Source organism: Gracilinanus agilis, chromosome 6, assembly GCF_016433145.1.
Source record: "Gracilinanus agilis isolate LMUSP501 chromosome 6, AgileGrace, whole genome shotgun sequence".
NCBI classification, from domain to species: Eukaryota; Metazoa; Chordata; class Mammalia; order Didelphimorphia; family Didelphidae; genus Gracilinanus; species Gracilinanus agilis.
This window is the reverse complement of record NC_058135.1, coordinates 231,151,765-231,171,254: the sequence shown is the minus strand read 5'-3', so window position 1 is coordinate 231,171,254 and position 19,490 is coordinate 231,151,765. Positions and strand designations below refer to the sequence as shown.

Here is a 19,490-nt window from a genome sequence, read left to right as displayed (position 1 = left end):
CCCGTTTTGTTCAACATTTTTTATCCATTGGACATGAAGTAAAGATGGCATGCTTATCAAATCTATGGATGACACAAAAAGCTTGGAATGCTAACTAAAAGATTAGATGACCAAGATAAGGTCAAAATGGATATATGATTTAGATATAAAGAGTGACATCATAACTAAATTTGGGGAACACAGAATAGTTTACTTGGCAGATCTTTGGAGAAGGAAAGAATTTATGACCAAACAAGAGATAGAGAGTATTATAAGATGTAATTATTATATATATATATATTATGTAACATATATAATAATAATATAAGATGATTATATTAAAAAGCTTTTGTATAAACAAAACTAAATAAAATTAGAAGGGAAACAACAAACTGGGAAAAAATTTATAACAAATGTCTCTGATAAAGGTCTCAAATTTCTCATATTTGTAAAGAACTAAGTCAAATTTATAAGAATACAATTCCCCAGTTGTCAAATGGTCAAAGGTTATGAACAAGCAATTTTTAGATAAAGAAATCAAAGCTATCAATAATCATATGAAAAAATGTTCTAAATCAGTTTTGATTAGAGAAATGCAAATTAAAACAGCTCTGAGGTACCACCTCACACCTATCAGATTGGCCAATATGGCAGTAAAGGAAAGTGGTAAATGTTGGAGAGGATGTAGCAAAATTGGGGTACTGATGCATTGTTGGTGGAGTTGTGAACTGATCCAATCATTCTGGAAGGCAATTTTGAACTATGCCCAAAGGACTATTTTTATATATTTTTATATTTTATGCCCTTTGCATATCCTTTTATCCAGTAATACCACTACTGGGTCTATATCCCAAAGAGATAAGAAAAAAATGTGTGTGGGAAGGACCTACTTATACAAAAATATTTATAGCTGCTTTTTTTTGTGGTAGCAAAGAAATTGGAAATTGAGAGGATATCCATCAATTGGGGAAAGACTGAACAAATTCTGGTACATGTTGGTAATGTAATACTATTGAGCTATAAGAAATGATAAGCAAGATGATTTCAGAAAAAGAAAGATTTATAGGAACTGATGCAGGGAGAAATAAGCAGACCTGGGAGAATGTTGTACACAATAACAGCAATATTGGATGACAATTCTCCGTGAAAACTTGGCTACTCTCAGCAGTGCTATGATCTGGGACAATATGAGGAATGCTATCCACCTCCAGAGAAAGAACTATTAGAGTTGGTTTTCACATCAGTGTATTTTTGTTTTTATTTTGGGGTTTTAGTTATATATGACTTTGTTCTTACAACAATGACCAATATGGAAGTGTGTTTTGCATGACAGTAAAAATAATATTTTTTAATTTTTATTATTATTTTTATTAAGATGGGCTGGAAGGAGATTAGATGGATGGGCCAGACCTAATAGCATGAAATTTCACAGCATCACTTGTATGATTTGGAGGTAGAAAGGGCACTAGAAATCATTTAGTCCAATCCCACCATCTTATAGATGAAGAAATCAAAGTCCAGAGAAATTAAGTGATTTGCCTACGCTTACAGATTTGAAGAAGAATGAGAATTTGAACCAAGATCACCTGATTCAGGTCCCATGCTACTGCATACTATGTCCCACAAAAATAAACGTAAAGCCCAAAAACCGAATGCAGTCATGAAGAAACAGACATGACAGAAACAACTGAACAATAAAACCTGCACATTTAGGTTCTAAAATAATCAACCCCACAAGTAGAAGATGAGCTAGACTATAGTTTGTGTGAAAAAGTCCTGAAGTTTTTAGGGGACTTCAAGCTCATTCTGAGTCAACAGTATGATGAGGCACTCCAAATAGGTTTATGTGATTTTTAAAATTTTTAATTTTAGGTTTAGACTTGTGATTTTGTTGGTAAGATGGCTCCCCCTACCAATATAAGTCTGCAACTGCCCAGAAACTTGTAGACTTGGTAACCAGGAGGTACTGAATGTACCTGGCATTACAAAACTAGTATGCTTCAAGGAGAACCTTGAATCTAGGTCCTCCTGACCCTGGGTCCAATTCTATGGTACTGTGTCATGTCTGGAGTTCAGAATACTGTTTCCTGCTTTTCTTAGACTACATTTGAGTGCTGAGTTTGGTTCTGAGCATCACCTAGGCAGGCATTTGGCCAGAGGGTCGGGATAGTGATGGTGGTAGAAATTTGCCAGACAAGGATTTGCACAAGTAACGGACCAGGTTGACCCTGGAGAAGAGAAGGCTTAGGAGGGTTATGACAGCAATATGGTAGCTGGCTTCAGGGATTTGGAAGATTGTCATGCTGATGACTACTTCAACTTCTTTTACTTGACCTCAGGGGCAGAACAAGGACAAATGGGTGGCAGTTACTGATCATATATTTTGATTTCATGTCAGGCACTAAACAATTCCTAACAATTACAGAAATGGGATGGGCTGCCTCAGACATGGTGGCTTCCCTGTCACTGGAGATTTCCAAGCATCAAGACACAAAGGAGAATATGGGGATCAGAAAAGCCTTCTTTTAGCTTATTGGGGATATTGCCACAGTGATTATTGCAAAGTTACAAGCCAGACTAAATGACTTCTTTTTTTTTTTTTTTGTTAGTTTTTTTTTTTTGTTTTGTTTTTAAACCCTTGTACTTTGGTGTATTGTCTCACAGGTGGAAGATTGGTAAGGGTGGGCAATGGGGGTCAAGTGACTTGCCCAGGGTCACACAGCTGGGAAGTGGCTGAGGCCGGGTTTGAACCTAGGACCTCCTGTCTCTAGGCCTGACTCTCACTCCACTGAGCTACCCAGCTGCCCCCAGACTAAATGACTTCTAAGGCCACTTGCAACTGTGGGATTCTGAGATTTTATTTTATTTGGTTTTGGCTCTTTCCTTGGAGGAAAGGGGGAGAAATGGCTACTTTCTACTCTGGGGATCGTGCCAATTGCCTCTTCAGGATGTTGTCCTTGAGGCTAGGGGTACTTAGTAATGGTCTACAGATATTATTGGTAGATCTTAAAATTCAAATGTGATTTTTCAACTGCTATTACTGTCTTTGGTCTCTGCCAGATGATGGCCTCAGATAGGATCCCTGGTATAGGTTGGGCCGGGGAACATCACAGAATCAGAAATCTAGAGTGAATTAGGACTTTACGACCTTATTCTGCTGATAAAAGATACCAAGGTCCTGGGAAGCTAAAGGATTTATCCAAAAGCTGCAGAGGTAGGAAGTTGTCAGAAGCATGATTTGAACCCATGTCCTCTGACTCCAAAGTCAGTCTATCATGCTGCCTGTCTAGACAGAAGGGCCATAAACTCAAGATCTCCTACTCTTGTTCCTTCACTGGCCCTTAGCTTGGCAAAGGTAATTAGGATAATCTTTCTTTTGTATGACTATAGATTAAATGCTGGAAGAAATCCACTGAGAACAACACCTCCATTTTACAGATGAGGAAATTCAGCCCAGGGAGGTTAATTGATTTGCCTAGGGATACATAGATAGTATCTGAAGAAGGATTTAGTCCAGCACTCTGTGCTTTCACTTTCTTCTCAAACCCTTATAATCTAGCTTCTGGCTTTATCATTCCACCAAAACTGCTTTCTCCAAAATTACTGATGGCCTTTTCTCAGTTCATTCTTCTTGATCTCTCTGCAGCCCCTGACATTGTCAGTTGGTCAGTCACTCTTCTTTCTCTCTTCTGTCTCCTTTGTTGGATCCTCTCTAAATCACACTTTTTTTTTTTTTTAAACCCTCACCTTCCATCTTGGAGTCAATACTGTGTATTGACTCATAGGTGGAAGAGTGGTAAGGGTGGGCAATGGGGGTCAAGTGACTTGCCCAGGGTCACACAGCTGGGAAGTGTCTGAGGCCAGATTTGAACCCAGGACCTCCCCTCTCTAGGCCTGGCTATCAATCCACTGAGCCACCCAGCTGCCCCCAAAATCACACTTTCTAACCATAGGTATCCCTCAGCATTCTGTCCTGGGTCATCTTCTCTTCTCCACTTGGTGATTTCATAGGCTCCTCCATGGATTTAATTATCATTGCTATGCTGATGATTCTCAGATCTACATTTTCTTTCTTTTCTTTCTTTTTATTTATTTTTTCATTTTATTTTTTTAATATCTTCCCATATTTACTCTTTCTTTCTTTTAAAAATTAATTTAGGATATTTTTCCATGGTTCCATGATTCATATTCTTTCCCACTCTTCTTCCCCACCTGCTACTGGAGCTGACAAGCAATTCTACTGGGTTTTATATGTATCATTGTTCAAAACCTATTTCCATATTATTAATATTTGCAATAGAGTGATCATCGAATCTCCCTTTTCTACTCTAATCTCTCTGCTGACCGCCAATTTCAGAAGTCCAACCGCCTTTCTGACATCTCAAACTGGATGTCTAAATTTGATATGTCCAAAACAGAACTCATTATCTTTTCCCCTAAACCTATGCCCTCTCCTTTCTTCCCTATTACTGTAAAAGGCAACGCCATCCTCCTCACCCTTCAGGCTCCCAACCTAGGAGTCATTCTGGATTCCTTATTAGCTCTTGCCTCCCATTACCCATCTGGTACCAAAGCTTGTTAGTTTTACGGTTGCAAATCTCATGAATATAGACTTTTCCCTCTGACATTGCCATCATTCTAGTACAGGTCTTTCTTACCTCACATCTGGACTATTGCAATTGCTTTCTGGTGGGGCTGCTTGCTTCAAGTTTCCCCCCATTCCATTCAGCTACTAATAAAGAGATTTACCTAAAATTCAGGCCTAATCATGTCTCTCTATTCCTCCTCCCTTCCCTCCCCCCCAACTCTCTAATGCAGGGGGTTCCCAAACTTTTTTGGTCTACTGCCTCCTTTCCAGAAAAAATATTACTTAGCCCCCTGGAAATTAATTTTTTTAAAAATTTTAATAGCAATTAATAGGAAAGATAAATGCACCTGTGGTCATCACCACTCCCCTGGATCACTGTAGCACCCACCAGGGGGCGGTGGTGCCCACTTTGGGAATCTACAGGAACAAATGCAAAATGTTCTTTCTGGCCTTCAAATCTCTCTCTCTCTCTCTTTTTTAATTTAAATTTTGAATATTTTCCCATAGTTACATGTTTCATGTTCTTTCCCTCTCCCCTAAGCCCCCAATCCCCTCCAGCTGATGCACAATTCTACTGGGTTTTACAGGTATCATCTTCAAATCTCTTCACAATCTAATCCCCTCCTATATTTTCAATCTTCATATCCCTTACTCCAGTGACAATGGCTTTCCCACTATTCTGTGAACAAGGGCTTAATCTCTTGGCTCTAGGCATTTTCTTTGGCTACCCCCCATGCCTGGAATGCTCTCTCTTTTCTACTCCAACTACCAACCTTTCTGGCTTTCAGCCCCAATTAAAACTCCATCTTCTATGAGAAGCTTTCCCTATTTCCTCTTAAAGCCAGAGCCTTCCCTCTGTTATTTTCCCCCTATTTATCCAGCATATAGCTTGCTTTGCATATTTGTTTGCATGGTGTCTCCCCTGTTAGATCAATTGTGAACTCCTTGAAGACTCGGGCTGTCTTTGACTTCTTTTTGTATCCCAAGAACTTAGCATGGTGCCTGGCATATAGAAGGTGCTTAATAAATGTTCCTCCATTAATTGAGTGTGCCACCTCGCTGTCGTTGGGAGTTCCCAGGCCATTCTGGGTCTAGAGGGAGGTGTAGTGGGCAATGAAGGTAGGAACTGAGGTTTGCAGGTAGGAGTACTCACTAGGAAGAATGGTTTTGTAGCGATTCTTCCGCACCAGACCGGGAATGTCGTACTCTTTAGGGTCCACAAAGTTCATGGGTATTTCCTGCCACAAGAAAGGTCCCATGAGAAGTCTGTAGGCACATGAGCATACCCTGGATAGTTCCTACTGCATTTTAAGTCTTAGTGATCTTTGTGTCTGCTTATTTCCCCCACCATGAATCACCCACTGCCGGGCCCTGTTATCAGTCGGAGGCTCAGGTTGGCCTCCCTCCTCTCATCCTGCTCACACAGCCTGGTTCAGCCTCCGAAGCTTAGTCTCTCATTGTAAACTGTCTGGTCAATTGTACTTTAGTTTCAGGATTCTGACACGAGACGGTGAGTCCTTTAAAGGAAGGTTTTAAGATTTCCAACAGTCTTTATGAGGCTCATTAGCTCCTCTGGCCCTCGGAACAACTCCAAGAGGGAGTTCTATGATTATTTTTATCTCTATTTTGGTGATGAGAAAATTGACACTTTATTCATGGTAAGTGTCAGACTCTTGTGCCCTTTTTTATCCCACCTTTCTGTTAAATGGGTTCATATAAGTTAAAGAGGAATGAGAAAGTAAAGGAATGGAAAGAGGGATGATTTAAGCAAAGGCACAGGCAAGAAATTCGAGGCATATTTGTTTAAGGGGTGTACTGAGTACTTAATCTAGACAGATAGTTTAGAGAAAGACTGTGGAGGACTTTGACTGCAAGGCTGAAGAATTTGGACTGTTTCCTGTAGACAAGAAGGAGCCATTAAAAGTTTTTGAGCAGGGCTGTTTTTTGGGAAAATTAATCTGGCGAGGGTCTTTAAAGTAGATCCAGGAGGGAGTAGTGTAGTAAGGCCACTGCAGGAGTCAAGTGTGAGGTGATAAGGCTTGGACTAGGAAGGAGGTGAGAATGGAAAGGATGAAATCAATTGGCCTTTATGACTGAACATGGACAGAAGGAGGCAGGGCAGGACAGAGAGATCGAGGATGAACCAGTTTTAAAAATTTAGTAATGGGGGCAATGAAGTGGCTCAGTGGATAGAGAGACAGGTCTGGAGGTCCTGGGCTCAAATCTGGCCTCAGAGACTTCCTAGCTGGGTGACCCTGGGTGAGTCACTTCACCCCATTGCCCTACTTTATTGTTCTTCTGCCTTGGAACCTATAAACAGTAAGATTCTAAGATGGAAGGTAAGAGTTTAAAAAAACAACAACCCACCACAAAAATCCAGCTTGGTGAGTAGGATTCTGGTGGTACTATGGAAATAAAGAGTAGTCAGGAGGGTGAGCCAGTGTTTCCTACACTTAAGGGTTGATGGAAACTTGGTGAATGATTTTTTTATCTGTCTTTGGTGAGGATTTGGATCTGCCAGAAGCCCATCATCTGAGGTGGGGTTTTCCGATTCACAGGATCCCAGATCAAAAGGAAGAAGGGACCTTCAGAGACCATTAGTCCAAGTCCCTTATTTATAGCTGAGGAAACAGGGACCCAGATTTTTAAGTGACTTGCCTAAGGTCACACAAGGCAGCAACCAAGAGGGGCAGGCTTTGATTCCAGGGTATCTGACTCCAGATTCAATGCCCTTCCCACCATACCACACTGCCTCTCAGATTCTGACTCCTGGGTTTTCCTGTTGAGAGCACTGGACTCACAAGCTTTGGCATGTGTCCACAAAAGCTGCTTAGGAAGCAGCTCCCTGAATGAATGAGTGAAACAGATATATTGTTCACAGCTTGGACAAAAAGGGGTGATTTGGGGTTTAATACTCACGAAGAACTCTGCCTGCAGCAGGAATGGGTCTAACGCCTTCTCGTGGAGCTCCTCAGCCTGGAGGACCCGGGAGGCACTGAGCAGGTACTCACGGGCTGATTCCTCACGTGGAGACATGATGTAGCCAAAGCCTTCCTCAGAGCAGCCCGGGGTGCACATGTCCAGGGTCAGGGACACATTGGAGCCTCTCCTAAAAAGCAAAGTCTTCATGTCAGAGACAGATGACAATGATCCAGGGCTGGAAGATGGGGGCCTCATGATGAGGGGTGAGGCCCAGAGAGGAAGGATGAAAGGGAGGACCCAAGCCAAGGATGGAGGGTGAAGGTTAAGGAATAAAGGATGGGCACTCGGGAATGAGCTCAGAGATAGAATGTGAAGATCTCAAGATGAGGGACTATGGTTCAGGTTCAGATGGGGACCCCATTTCTCATCAGGATGTAGTGAAATAGTATAACGCCTTTTTTAAAAAGCCTTACCTTCCATCTTAGAATCAATACCGTGTATTGGTTCCAAGGCAGAAGAGCAGAAGGGCCAGGCAATTAGGGTTAAGTGACTTGCCCAGGGTCACCCAGCTAGGAAGTGTCCGAGGCCAGATTTAAAGCCAGGACCTCCTGTCTCTAGGCCTGGCTCTCTATAACACTTCTTCTTCTTCTTTTTTAAATGTGGTCCTCTTCTCTTGAAGAGCCCACATTCTTGCCCTGATATCAATCACTAAGGCTTAGTCTGGGTCCTTCGTCTGATTGGAAGGTGTCCTTGTATGTGAGGCTGGTGGGCTCCCTAGAGGAGAAGCAAGGTCTAAGTCTCTGGCCCTAGGCAGGATGACCCTTGCATTCCATTCTTCTTTCTAGCCCTGCTTGGACTGATTCCTGGCCTACCTGCCCTGGCCATCAGGCACAGAGGGGAGGCGGTAGGTAGCTCAGAGACTCATTGGAAAATGGCTTCAGTATGGAGACCTTTGGGAAGGGTGGGTGGTAGGATGGTTACAAGTGACTATGTCTAGAATTCAAGAATGCAAAGGAGGAAGGGATTCTGAAGGTCATCCAATCCAATCCTGTCATTTTACAGATGAGGAAACTGAGGGCCATTAAAGGGAATGGGTTTTCTCCAGGGAGTAAGATCTAGGATCAGAACCCAGGGCTCCTCGTTCCCATTCTGACTCTTTGCCACTGCTGCCTCTCTGTTGTTGAAGCATGTCCACTGCATCATACCCTACAGTGAGAAGGTCTATACCGGCCATTCTCTGGGATGGGCTGCCAGAGATATCTGTTCTTGGCCTTAGGAGGGAGACAAAGTAGGGGATGGGAAAGCTTCAGATACTTGGACCCTCTGAACCCCAAGGGTCCCTCCTCCACCTCTCTTGGAGGCCCATGGATTTGACTGTCAAGGAGGTGGGATCAGCCTCCGGTTTGATGTCCATTGAGCAGTCAAACACAGGTGTCTCAGGGACGGGGTCCAGATCCAAGAAGTCATCCTCCATTTTTTCCTCCATCCACTCTGAGTAGGTGAAAGATGGCTGGCGGCTCACAGACTGGCGTCTGTCTTCAGACTGAGGCGTGGGAAGTTCTGGGGAAGTTCCCAGGAGATGCCAAATCTGGGGGCCAGAGGAGACCACATAGTCAGAGCTTACTGGAGAGCCATTAACAGCATAACATGGTCCTTGTCCTCTCAGGGTGGCGTGATGGGGTGCAACAGAGGGTGCCTATATCGGCTAACTTGACCTGCCTGTGTCCCATGGTCCTGCTCCACGCAGGAAAGTGCTTCCTTTAGTCAGGTTAGGTAGTGATGGTCCATGAAAGCTGAGCCCCCCTGCTCAGAGGGGATTCTGTGTCCACTGCGTCTGCTGCTTCCCACTTTCCATCTCTGGCACCCTTCCATTCCTTGTCTCCTGTAATCCTGAACGTTTCCCTACTCTAGCTTCTTTTCTGGTTTCCTACCGAAGACCTACCTCTAAAGCCTGTGTCATCCCTTATTTCCTTCTCCTTCAAAAAGGAGCTAGTAGCCTGGAGATAAATAAATAGCTGTTGCCTCATGCGTTTGTCCCCAAAATCATTGTCTAGGATTATGGATAATAATAATAAAAGCTGATATTTATACAGAGCTTACACTGTTTTATTTGAACCTTGTAAAAACCCTGTGAGGCAGAGGCTATGATTATCCCCATTTTACAGATGAGAGAACTGAGGCTTGAGAGAGAAAGGTGAAGTGACTTGCTCACTGTCACACAGCTAGTGTTAGAGAAAGGATTTGAACTCAGGTCATCCTGATTCCAAGACCAACATCCTATCTGTTGCTTCTAGCATCCCCTATCTTGTTACAGATGTATAATGTGCCATTTGGGAAGGTCCCTTTCCTTTTCTATATGAGTAGCCCTCTGGGAATGCAGTTCTCCATCTCTGACTCCACCATGTTCTACCCTTCTTTCACCCAATCAATCAAGCAGACAGGGAAGGACTGAACCAGATAATGGATCATAGCCCAAGTGGTCTAGAAGCTAGAGGAGAAAGGCATAAGGGTTGCCGATTGAAGGGAGGGTTCCTGCAGGTAAGTTCAAGTTAACATCTCAGTAGGAGGCAGCTTACCAAGATCATAGCAAGGACCAGGCCGAAAGCCAGGACAGCCACCAGAAATCCAGATGTTTCCATGTTTCCCATTTTGAGACAGACCTAGGGAGAATCAGGCAAAGCGATTAGGTCAAGAGGAATAGGACTGGGGAGAGGGGGTGGTGGTGGCAGGGAAGGGATCATGCCCCATTGCTCAGGGGAGGAAACTGAGGCTTTGGAGATTAGAGAAGCTTGGCTCATATTGTCTGGCAAGATATCCAAGGCCTAGAGAGAGGAGTGATTCCTTCTGTCAGCCATCCAAATGGGCCTGAACCACCTCTGTGTGTGTGATGGGTGTGTGACGTTAAAATTCTCTTCTTACTGGGATAAACTCTTATACCATGTGTTTAAAGTATTTAAAATATATATAAATATTCATATAAATAAAATAAATGTAATATAAAAATGTATGATATATATAACAGATATATTACATACAAACACATGCATATAAGGAATATAAAATATAGAAATGTTTATATATAGAGATATATAATATATAGATACATATTTTATATAAAATACAATATAAAATTTATTAGATGTTATATAATAAATACATTAATATAAATAAATAAAATATAAAGTAAACAAGTATATAAATATATAATATAAATATAAAGTAAATAAAGTATAAAATCTATAAATATTGTGTCAGGTTTCTGGAAGGTCAGTCTATGTGTGTGTTGGTGTATGGGTGTGTGTGAGAAAGGAGAGATAAAAACAGAGATTGTGTGTGTGTGTGTGTGTGTGTGTGTGTGTGTGTGTGTGTGTGTGTAGTTCGGAGGAAGGCATACACCTGAGGGTCAAGTCATCAAAAACGGTGTAGAAAGTGGATGGGGGAGGAAAATGGATCCAGGAAAAAGGTGCTAGTCATTGGGCTGAAGCCTGCAATTCATCTTTGGTCTGCTAATGAGCTAAGAACCAGCGACCACCTTCAGATAGTCTTAACAGTCTAACAGAAGAGAAGTTCCTCTAAAAGGAAGAGAAGCCAGTCCGTCAGCAAGGACACAGTTACACAAAGTGGGGAGGCTCAGAAGCGCATCAAGAACAATAACATGAAAAAGTGGTTTCATTGATGGGTAGAAGTTTTAGGGGAGAAGACTGAGATATGAGTGGGTGGAAGGAGGCTGTAAATCGTGTTAGCTTTGCCCATTGGCGGTCAGACTGGAATTTCCCTAGGGTAAGAGATTTATGATCATACCATGTCAAGTTTCTTTTCCTTTTCATCAGTTTTCGAATCAATTTGATTTTGAAAATCCCCAACCTGGTTTTAGCTGAACTAGGAGAAGACGGGGGATTGTCTACTTCCAGGGTAGGAGAAGTACCTAAGAATATACCTTAGAGTACCTCAGGGTTGGGCCAGGAGAATATTCTATGGATCTGGGGTATATCTCAGGGCTGCCAGAGATGGAACAATTCAATGGAGGAAAAGTTTTGAATGATTAGAAAAGCCAATCCTTTACTCCCTAGAGGATTCCCAGACAGGGAGAGGGATTTGAGTAAGGGACTTCAGAAGCCTTAAATTGAGTTCTGGAGTCAGTGAAGCCCTGGCAGAGAGAAGGGAGAAGGGATCAGCACCCTACCTGTCCTCCTCCCAGCCTGCCTGGTCCCTTTAGAATCCACTTACCTCTGGAACGATGAACAATTGTCCCAATGGGGAGAGCAAGGAGGAGCTCATATCCATGACCCCCTGTAGAGCGATGGTGCCATACCCACTGAGCCAGAGCACTCCCAAGGCAAGCTGGACAAGGAGAGGAAGGGGGGGATCAAGGTTAGCTCATAGTCCTGAGCCTACGAGGTAGAGCTGGGGATGGAAGATGTAGGGCACTTCCCTGGACCTCAGAACCTCCCTATCCCTTTGCATTCACACTCTCAAATGTCTTCCCTCCCTCAGCCTACATCAAGGAAAATTCTGAACATGAGATCTGGAAATCTCCCTGTCTGCAGAAGAAGCACAGCTGGGATTCACCAAAGCAAAGGCAAGAGCCCAGCTATGGCCTGTCTGGGAAAGGTCTCACAACCTCGCAGAAAGGGCTCCCCTAGAGACATCTCCCAAGATAAAGTGCTACAGGGGGAATCCTAGGTAAGAGATGTCTCCCCAGAGGGAGCCATCCAAGAAACCACAAAAGGTGCTCTTACAGAGAAAACCTTACAGAGAAGATCTCCCCAAGACAAGGTTCCTCCAGAGGACCCTGGCTGTGATCAAGAGTGGCCCAAAGTGCCTGGAAGCAGATGCTGGAGTTTAAGTCTCCTGGCTCCTCCTCATCCCAGCCCTAGCCATTCCACTGGGCTGAAATCTTTATAGGTGAGACAGCAGAGCCCTGGGTGGAGGTAGGGGTGGGGATGGGGATATCCTTCAGCTTCCTTTCTCCCATCTTCCCCTCCTCCCACCAGAGCCTGGCAAATTCCACAACCTTACCAAGAATTGAGAGATGGCGAACAAGCACATGCTGCCCCCTCCAGTCAGAGGTTGTCCCCAGGGACACTGGGCAGGCTGTGCTTCTTTCTCCGAGGACTGTGGGGGTGATGCTGTTTCCCCCTGCTGGTCTGGGTGCCCCTCATTCTCATCGATAGCCTCCATTGCTATGGGTTGGGGGAGACCTGCAGAAGCCAGGAACACAGTCAAGCTTAGTGACTCCCAGTTCTGCTGGGACCCAGTAGCAGCTACTTCCTTTTTTTTTATTTTTTTATTTTTTTTAAAGCTGTTGATTCCTTTCAATCCTGCATCCATCAGTGTGGCTTCACATCCAGCCGTCACACTCGATTAGCAAAGCAATATTCACCTACCTTCGTCAGAAAGATCTGAGTGTGGGTGGACAAATTATTTTTCTTTTATTTCTCCAGGAACAGAGTTAAAATGGCAGGAGGCTTTTCAGCGAGTTAATGTAGTCATGTTTATTCAGCCTTATTCTTTTTCATTTCTTAAGGACATAAAAAACAACCTCCCCAAACCCAATTTTCCAAGGCCTGGCCCCACACAGGCTGCATAGCTTCTCTGTTCCCACCTACATCTGTCCCTGGGGTTCCAGGCCCTCAGAATTCCTTGCCCTAGGACAGATCCATGGCCCCACCAGTAGCCAGACTCCCAGAAAGCTAAGGGGTTTGGGAATTGGGGTGTCCATCCCCTTAGAGTAATCCTTGACACATAGGACCTTTCTTCATTGTTCCTTGAGGGCAGGAACTCTCTTTTGCCTCTTTAAGCACATAGTAGGTGCTTAATAAATATTTCTTGATTGATTGGATACCTGAAGTGGCCTTTAAAGATGGAGGCTCTACTGAGACTGTCATTAGAAAAATAAGGACCGAGGGAATGTTGTTCTTTCCACATATCCAGAGAGCCATATAAGGTATGACCACTAAGGAAAGAGACCATATCTATAGTCTCTACATTTAAACCAATCTTGTACTTTTTAGGCACATGCTATATACTCCCGTTGTTGTCTCTTTAAAAAAAATTATTTCATAACCTTTATCTTCTTTCTTGGAATCAATANATAAAGTAAATAAAGTATAAAATCTATAAATATTGTGTCAGGTTTCTGGAAGGTCAGTCTATGTGTGTGTTGGTGTATGGGTGTGTGTGAGAAAGGAGAGATAAAAACAGAGATTGTGTGTGTGTGTGTGTGTGTGTGTGTGTGTGTGTGTGTGTGTGTGTGTAGTTCGGAGGAAGGCATACACCTGAGGGTCAAGTCATCAAAAACGGTGTAGAAAGTGGATGGGGGAGGAAAATGGATCCAGGAAAAAGGTGCTAGTCATTGGGCTGAAGCCTGCAATTCATCTTTGGTCTGCTAATGAGCTAAGAACCAGCGACCACCTTCAGATAGTCTTAACAGTCTAACAGAAGAGAAGTTCCTCTAAAAGGAAGAGAAGCCAGTCCGTCAGCAAGGACACAGTTACACAAAGTGGGGAGGCTCAGAAGCGCATCAAGAACAATAACATGAAAAAGTGGTTTCATTGATGGGTAGAAGTTTTAGGGGAGAAGACTGAGATATGAGTGGGTGGAAGGAGGCTGTAAATCGTGTTAGCTTTGCCCATTGGCGGTCAGACTGGAATTTCCCTAGGGTAAGAGATTTATGATCATACCATGTCAAGTTTCTTTTCCTTTTCATCAGTTTTCGAATCAATTTGATTTTGAAAATCCCCAACCTGGTTTTAGGTGAACTAGGAGAAGACGGGGGATTGTCTACTTCCAGGGTAGGAGAAGTACCTAAGAATATACCTTAGAGTACCTCAGGGTTGGGCCAGGAGAATATTCTATGGATCTGGGGTATATCTCAGGGCTGCCAGAGATGGAACAATTCAATGGAGGAAAAGTTTTGAATGATTAGAAAAGCCAATCCTTTACTCCCTAGAGGATTCCCAGACAGGGAGAGGGATTTGAGTAAGGGACTTCAGAAGCCTTAAATTGAGTTCTGGAGTCAGTGAAGCCCTGGCAGAGAGAAGGGAGAAGGGATCAGCACCCTACCTGTCCTCCTCCCAGCCTGCCTGGTCCCTTTAGAATCCACTTACCTCTGGAACGATGAACAATTGTCCCAATGGGGAGAGCAAGGAGGAGCTCATATCCATGACCCCCTGTAGAGCGATGGTGCCATACCCACTGAGCCAGAGCACTCCCAAGGCAAGCTGGACAAGGAGAGGAAGGGGGGGGATCAAGGTTAGCTCATAGTCCTGAGCCTACGAGGTAGAGCTGGGGATGGAAGATGTAGGGCACTTCCCTGGACCTCAGAACCTCCCTATCCCTTTGCATTCACACTCTCAAATGTCTTCCCTCCCTCAGCCTACATCAAGGAAAATTCTGAACATGAGATCTGGAAATCTCCCTGTCTGCAGAAGAAGCACAGCTGGGATTCACCAAAGCAAAGGCAAGAGCCCAGCTATGGCCTGTCTGGGAAAGGTCTCACAACCTCGCAGAAAGGGCTCCCCTAGAGACATCTCCCAAGATAAAGTGCTACAGGGGGAATCCTAGGTAAGAGATGTCTCCCCAGAGGGAGCCATCCAAGAAACCACAAAAGGTGCTCTTACAGAGAAAACCTTACAGAGAAGATCTCCCCAAGACAAGGTTCCTCCAGAGGACCCTGGCTGTGATCAAGAGTGGCCCAAAGTGCCTGGAAGCAGATGCTGGAGTTTAAGTCTCCTGGCTCCTCCTCATCCCAGCCCTAGCCATTCCACTGGGCTGAAATCTTTATAGGTGAGACAGCAGAGCCCTGGGTGGAGGTAGGGGTGGGGATGGGGATATCCTTCAGCTTCCTTTCTCCCATCTTCCCCTCCTCCCACCAGAGCCTGGCAAATTCCACAACCTTACCAAGAATTGAGAGATGGCGAACAAGCACATGCTGCCCCCTCCAGTCAGAGGTTGTCCCCAGGGACACTGGGCAGGCTGTGCTTCTTTCTCCGAGGACTGTGGGGGTGATGCTGTTTCCCCCTGCTGGTCTGGGTGCCCCTCATTCTCATCGATAGCCTCCATTGCTATGGGTTGGGGGAGACCTGCAGAAGCCAGGAACACAGTCAAGCTTAGTGACTCCCAGTTCTGCTGGGACCCAGTAGCAGCTACTTCCTTTTTTTTTATTTTTTTATTTTTTTTAAAGCTGTTGATTCCTTTCAATCCTGCATCCATCAGTGTGGCTTCACATCCAGCCGTCACACTCGATTAGCAAAGCAATATTCACCTACCTTCGTCAGAAAGATCTGAGTGTGGGTGGACAAATTATTTTTCTTTTATTTCTCCAGGAACAGAGTTAAAATGGCAGGAGGCTTTTCAGCGAGTTAATGTAGTCATGTTTATTCAGCCTTATTCTTTTTCATTTCTTAAGGACATAAAAAACAACCTCCCCAAACCCAATTTTCCAAGGCCTGGCCCCACACAGGCTGCATAGCTTCTCTGTTCCCACCTACATCTGTCCCTGGGGTTCCAGGCCCTCAGAATTCCTTGCCCTAGGACAGATCCATGGCCCCACCAGTAGCCAGACTCCCAGAAAGCTAAGGGGTTTGGGAATTGGGGTGTCCATCCCCTTAGAGTAATCCTTGACACATAGGACCTTTCTTCATTGTTCCTTGAGGGCAGGAACTCTCTTTTGCCTCTTTAAGCACATAGTAGGTGCTTAATAAATATTTCTTGATTGATTGGATACCTGAAGTGGCCTTTAAAGATGGAGGCTCTACTGAGACTGTCATTAGAAAAATAAGGACCGAGGGAATGTTGTTCTTTCCACATATCCAGAGAGCCATATAAGGTATGACCACTAAGGAAAGAGACCATATCTATAGTCTCTACATTTAAACCAATCTTGTACTTTTTAGGCACATGCTATATACTCCCGTTGTTGTCTCTTTAAAAAAAATTATTTCATAACCTTTATCTTCTTTCTTGGAATCAATACTAAGTATTGAGTAGGTGAAAAATTAATACTAAGTATTGATTCCAAGGCAGAAGAGAAGTAAGGGGTAGACCACTAGGATTAAGTAATTTGCCCAGAGTCACAGAGCTAAGAAGTATCTGAGGCCAGATTTGAACCCAGATCCTCTTAACTCTAGTCCTGAAAATCCATCTGGTGTGCTACCCAGCTGCCCCTACTCTCTCGTGTTCTTTTTTTATTTCATTTTATTTCATTTTTCATTTTTTTCATTGTTTCATTGTCATGCAAAACACACTTCCATATTGGTTACTGTAGTAAAAGCAAAGTCATACATAATCAAAAGCCCAAAATAAAGCCAAAGATACACTAATGGAAAAGATAGAAGACTTTGATCTGTATCCATCCAACTCTTTGGAGGTGGATCTCATTCTCCATTATAAGTCTTTTAGGATTGTCCCAGATCATTGCATTGCTGAGCCAAGTTCTCACAGATAATCACCATCCAACACTCTCATATTTTTGATATGAGCAGCACTCACTGGGCTATGGATTTCCTTGGCATAGATCAATGACTAGCTATGTGAGACAAAAACCATGGTATGTGGGAGAAATATCTGTCCATTTGTCTGGCATGCAAGAGTCCATGTTACCAGAAAAGTCCCCTTTTTCCTATCAAGTAAGATAATAGTTATGAATTATCAAATGAGATGACATTTATGAAGCACTAAGCGTAGTGCCTGGTATACAGTTGGTACTTCACACATGCTCATTCCTTTCTCTTCCCTTTCCTCTTACCCTGCTAACCAGGAGAAGTCATTTATGGAACTCTCTGTGATGTAATGGACCAGGGAGAAAACCTTAAACTTGTAGCACACATTCTGTTGACAGATCTTCTCTAATGTTTGGTTATCTCATTCTGATCTTTGACTGTCACTTCCCAGAGAACAGGAGCTCATTACCTCTCATTACCATTGGGGAGTATAGAAGAGTTTGAACAATGGATTCTTTCTACTTAATTCACAATTAGTACGGGTGGGCAAGGACTTGGTATGTAGCTAGAATTCAAGGTGAACACATTATATCAAAGGACATGGGGTGAATACAGAGTGTTTCATATCCCCAGGAGGCAAGCCAAAGGTATGATTATTTGAGGGAAAGGAAAGGAACCTCTGCCTTTTCTATTAAGTCCTAGGTGGTGCTGTTGGGGTGAAAATTACTTTATGCTCCAGGACTCCCTAGGAATGGCAGTCAACTCCATTTGTATGCTACCTCAGCTGTCTGCAGAGATGAATACAAATAACCCTGAGTGGCTTCCACTTTCCTGGGTAGTCATTAACCACAGAAACTATGATTAGGGTGACTTGAGGGGAAAATGTAGGTAGAAACTGTAGTTGGTAAGAGAAGTATGTGTTTCAGGTAGATGAATGGACCAAGTAACTTTGATGGACCTGTGGTCCCATGAATTTGGATAGTTTTCCAACAATGCAAATCAAAACCCACCCAACTCCTTATCCTGTGGGACCCTTGCCTACATCTTTCTATTATACTTCCAATTGGTATGCAAAGGCCTTCCTCCAGATGTTATAACATTACATGGAAGAACAAATACTGTCCCTTTACTTTCCCTACATGGCTGACCCAATTCCATTTTCTGACTAGATTTCCTATTTTCTTTAATTATATGTCAGATTCTGCTTTTGGGATGCTGTACTTTGTTGGTAATATATAGCACCATAGTTACCCCCACCATATACCTATCTATCCATTATTCCTTGGTTAACTCCTTATTTTAATTCTTTGGAGACAGTAGTATTCTGACTGAGGCAGCTGGTGGCATGGTGGATAGAGTGCTGGACCTAGAGTCAGGAAAACTTAAGTTCAAATCTGACTTCAGAAATTCATTAGATATGTGTCCTTGGGCAAGTCTCTTCTTTGTCTTAATTTCCTCAAATATAAAATGGAGATCTTAACAGCATTTCCCTTGAAGAATTGTTGTGAGGATCAAATGAAATAATATTTGTAAAAGCACTTAGAATAGAGCCTGGCACAAAGCAAGCACTATATAAATACTTATTCCCTCCCCCGCTTCTTTCCTTCTTCTTCCACCTCCATTCTATGATTTATGGCTATAATCAAATCACCAGAAAGATATTGGTACTTAAAAAAAAGTAGGGGGGCTTTTTTTCCCAGGGAGAAACTTGGGATCATTGAAATTGCTGAGCACTTTTCCAAAAGCAATCTACCTTACTCACTTCCTTCTATTCAATTCTGAGGCCATTTACTGTCTACAGTAACTCTTCAAAATAACATATTGATAGAAAACTCTAGGGGTGGCTCATCTAACTGTATATCACTGTCTGGACAATAGGAATCTTGGTTCATTTTTTTTCCTGAATATATATTTAGACAAAACTTTTTTCAAGTAATTATAGATCTCTAATGCTGTATCTCTAAGTGCTTTCTGAATATCTCCACCCAAATAGCTAATAGGTATCTCAAACTCAACAAATTTAAAACAAAACTCTATTCCCTGCTCACCCCCAGCCCCCAATCCACTACTCTTTCTACTTCTATTGAGGAAACTACAATTCTTCTGGTAATCCAGGTTCTCAACTTCAAAGTCATATCGTGATTCTTTACTTTTACTTCTTTTTGAAATTAAATTTATTTTTAGAGATCTACCTTCTTTCCCTTCCTTTCCTTCTTCCCATGAGAAAGCAAGAAAAACAAAATCTTTGTTAGAGACACACATAATCAAGCAAAACAAATTCCCACACTAGTCATCTCCCAAAACATATTTCTCTGTGCTCTGAATCTAACACAGCTCTATTAGGGGATAATCAGCATGTTTTATCATCAGGCCTCTGGAATTATTTGTTGATCAGAGTTTCCAAGTTTTTCCAAGTTGCTTGTCCTAACAGTACTGTTACTGTATGAACTTCCCTTTCATAATTTCTTATAGCACAATCATATCCCATCACATCATATAGCAGAATTTGTTCAGTCACTTCCCAACTGATAGACATCACCTTAGTTTCCAACTCAAAG

The 19,490-nt window shown here is 43.0% G+C and overlaps 1 protein-coding gene across 1 annotated transcript in view; it reads right to left on the bottom strand.

Moving 5' to 3' along the window:
- PTPN5 (protein tyrosine phosphatase non-receptor type 5) overlaps positions 1 to 16,167 on the bottom strand; it is a 33,486-nt gene extending 17,319 nt beyond the window's left edge. The window contains exons 1-6 of the mRNA XM_044680010.1: positions 15,392 to 16,167; positions 14,599 to 14,712; positions 10,066 to 10,149; positions 8,839 to 9,077; positions 7,487 to 7,676; positions 5,721 to 5,805 (exon numbers count right to left, since the gene is read on the bottom strand). Coding sequence (XP_044535945.1) covers positions 5,721 to 5,805; positions 7,487 to 7,676; positions 8,839 to 9,077; positions 10,066 to 10,149; positions 14,599 to 14,712; positions 15,392 to 15,703 — 1,024 coding nt within the window. The 5' untranslated portion in view covers positions 15,704 to 16,167. The remainder of the gene's footprint in view (positions 1 to 5,720; positions 5,806 to 7,486; positions 7,677 to 8,838; positions 9,078 to 10,065; positions 10,150 to 14,598; positions 14,713 to 15,391) is intronic.
- Positions 16,168 to 19,490: the final 3,323 nt, after the last annotated feature.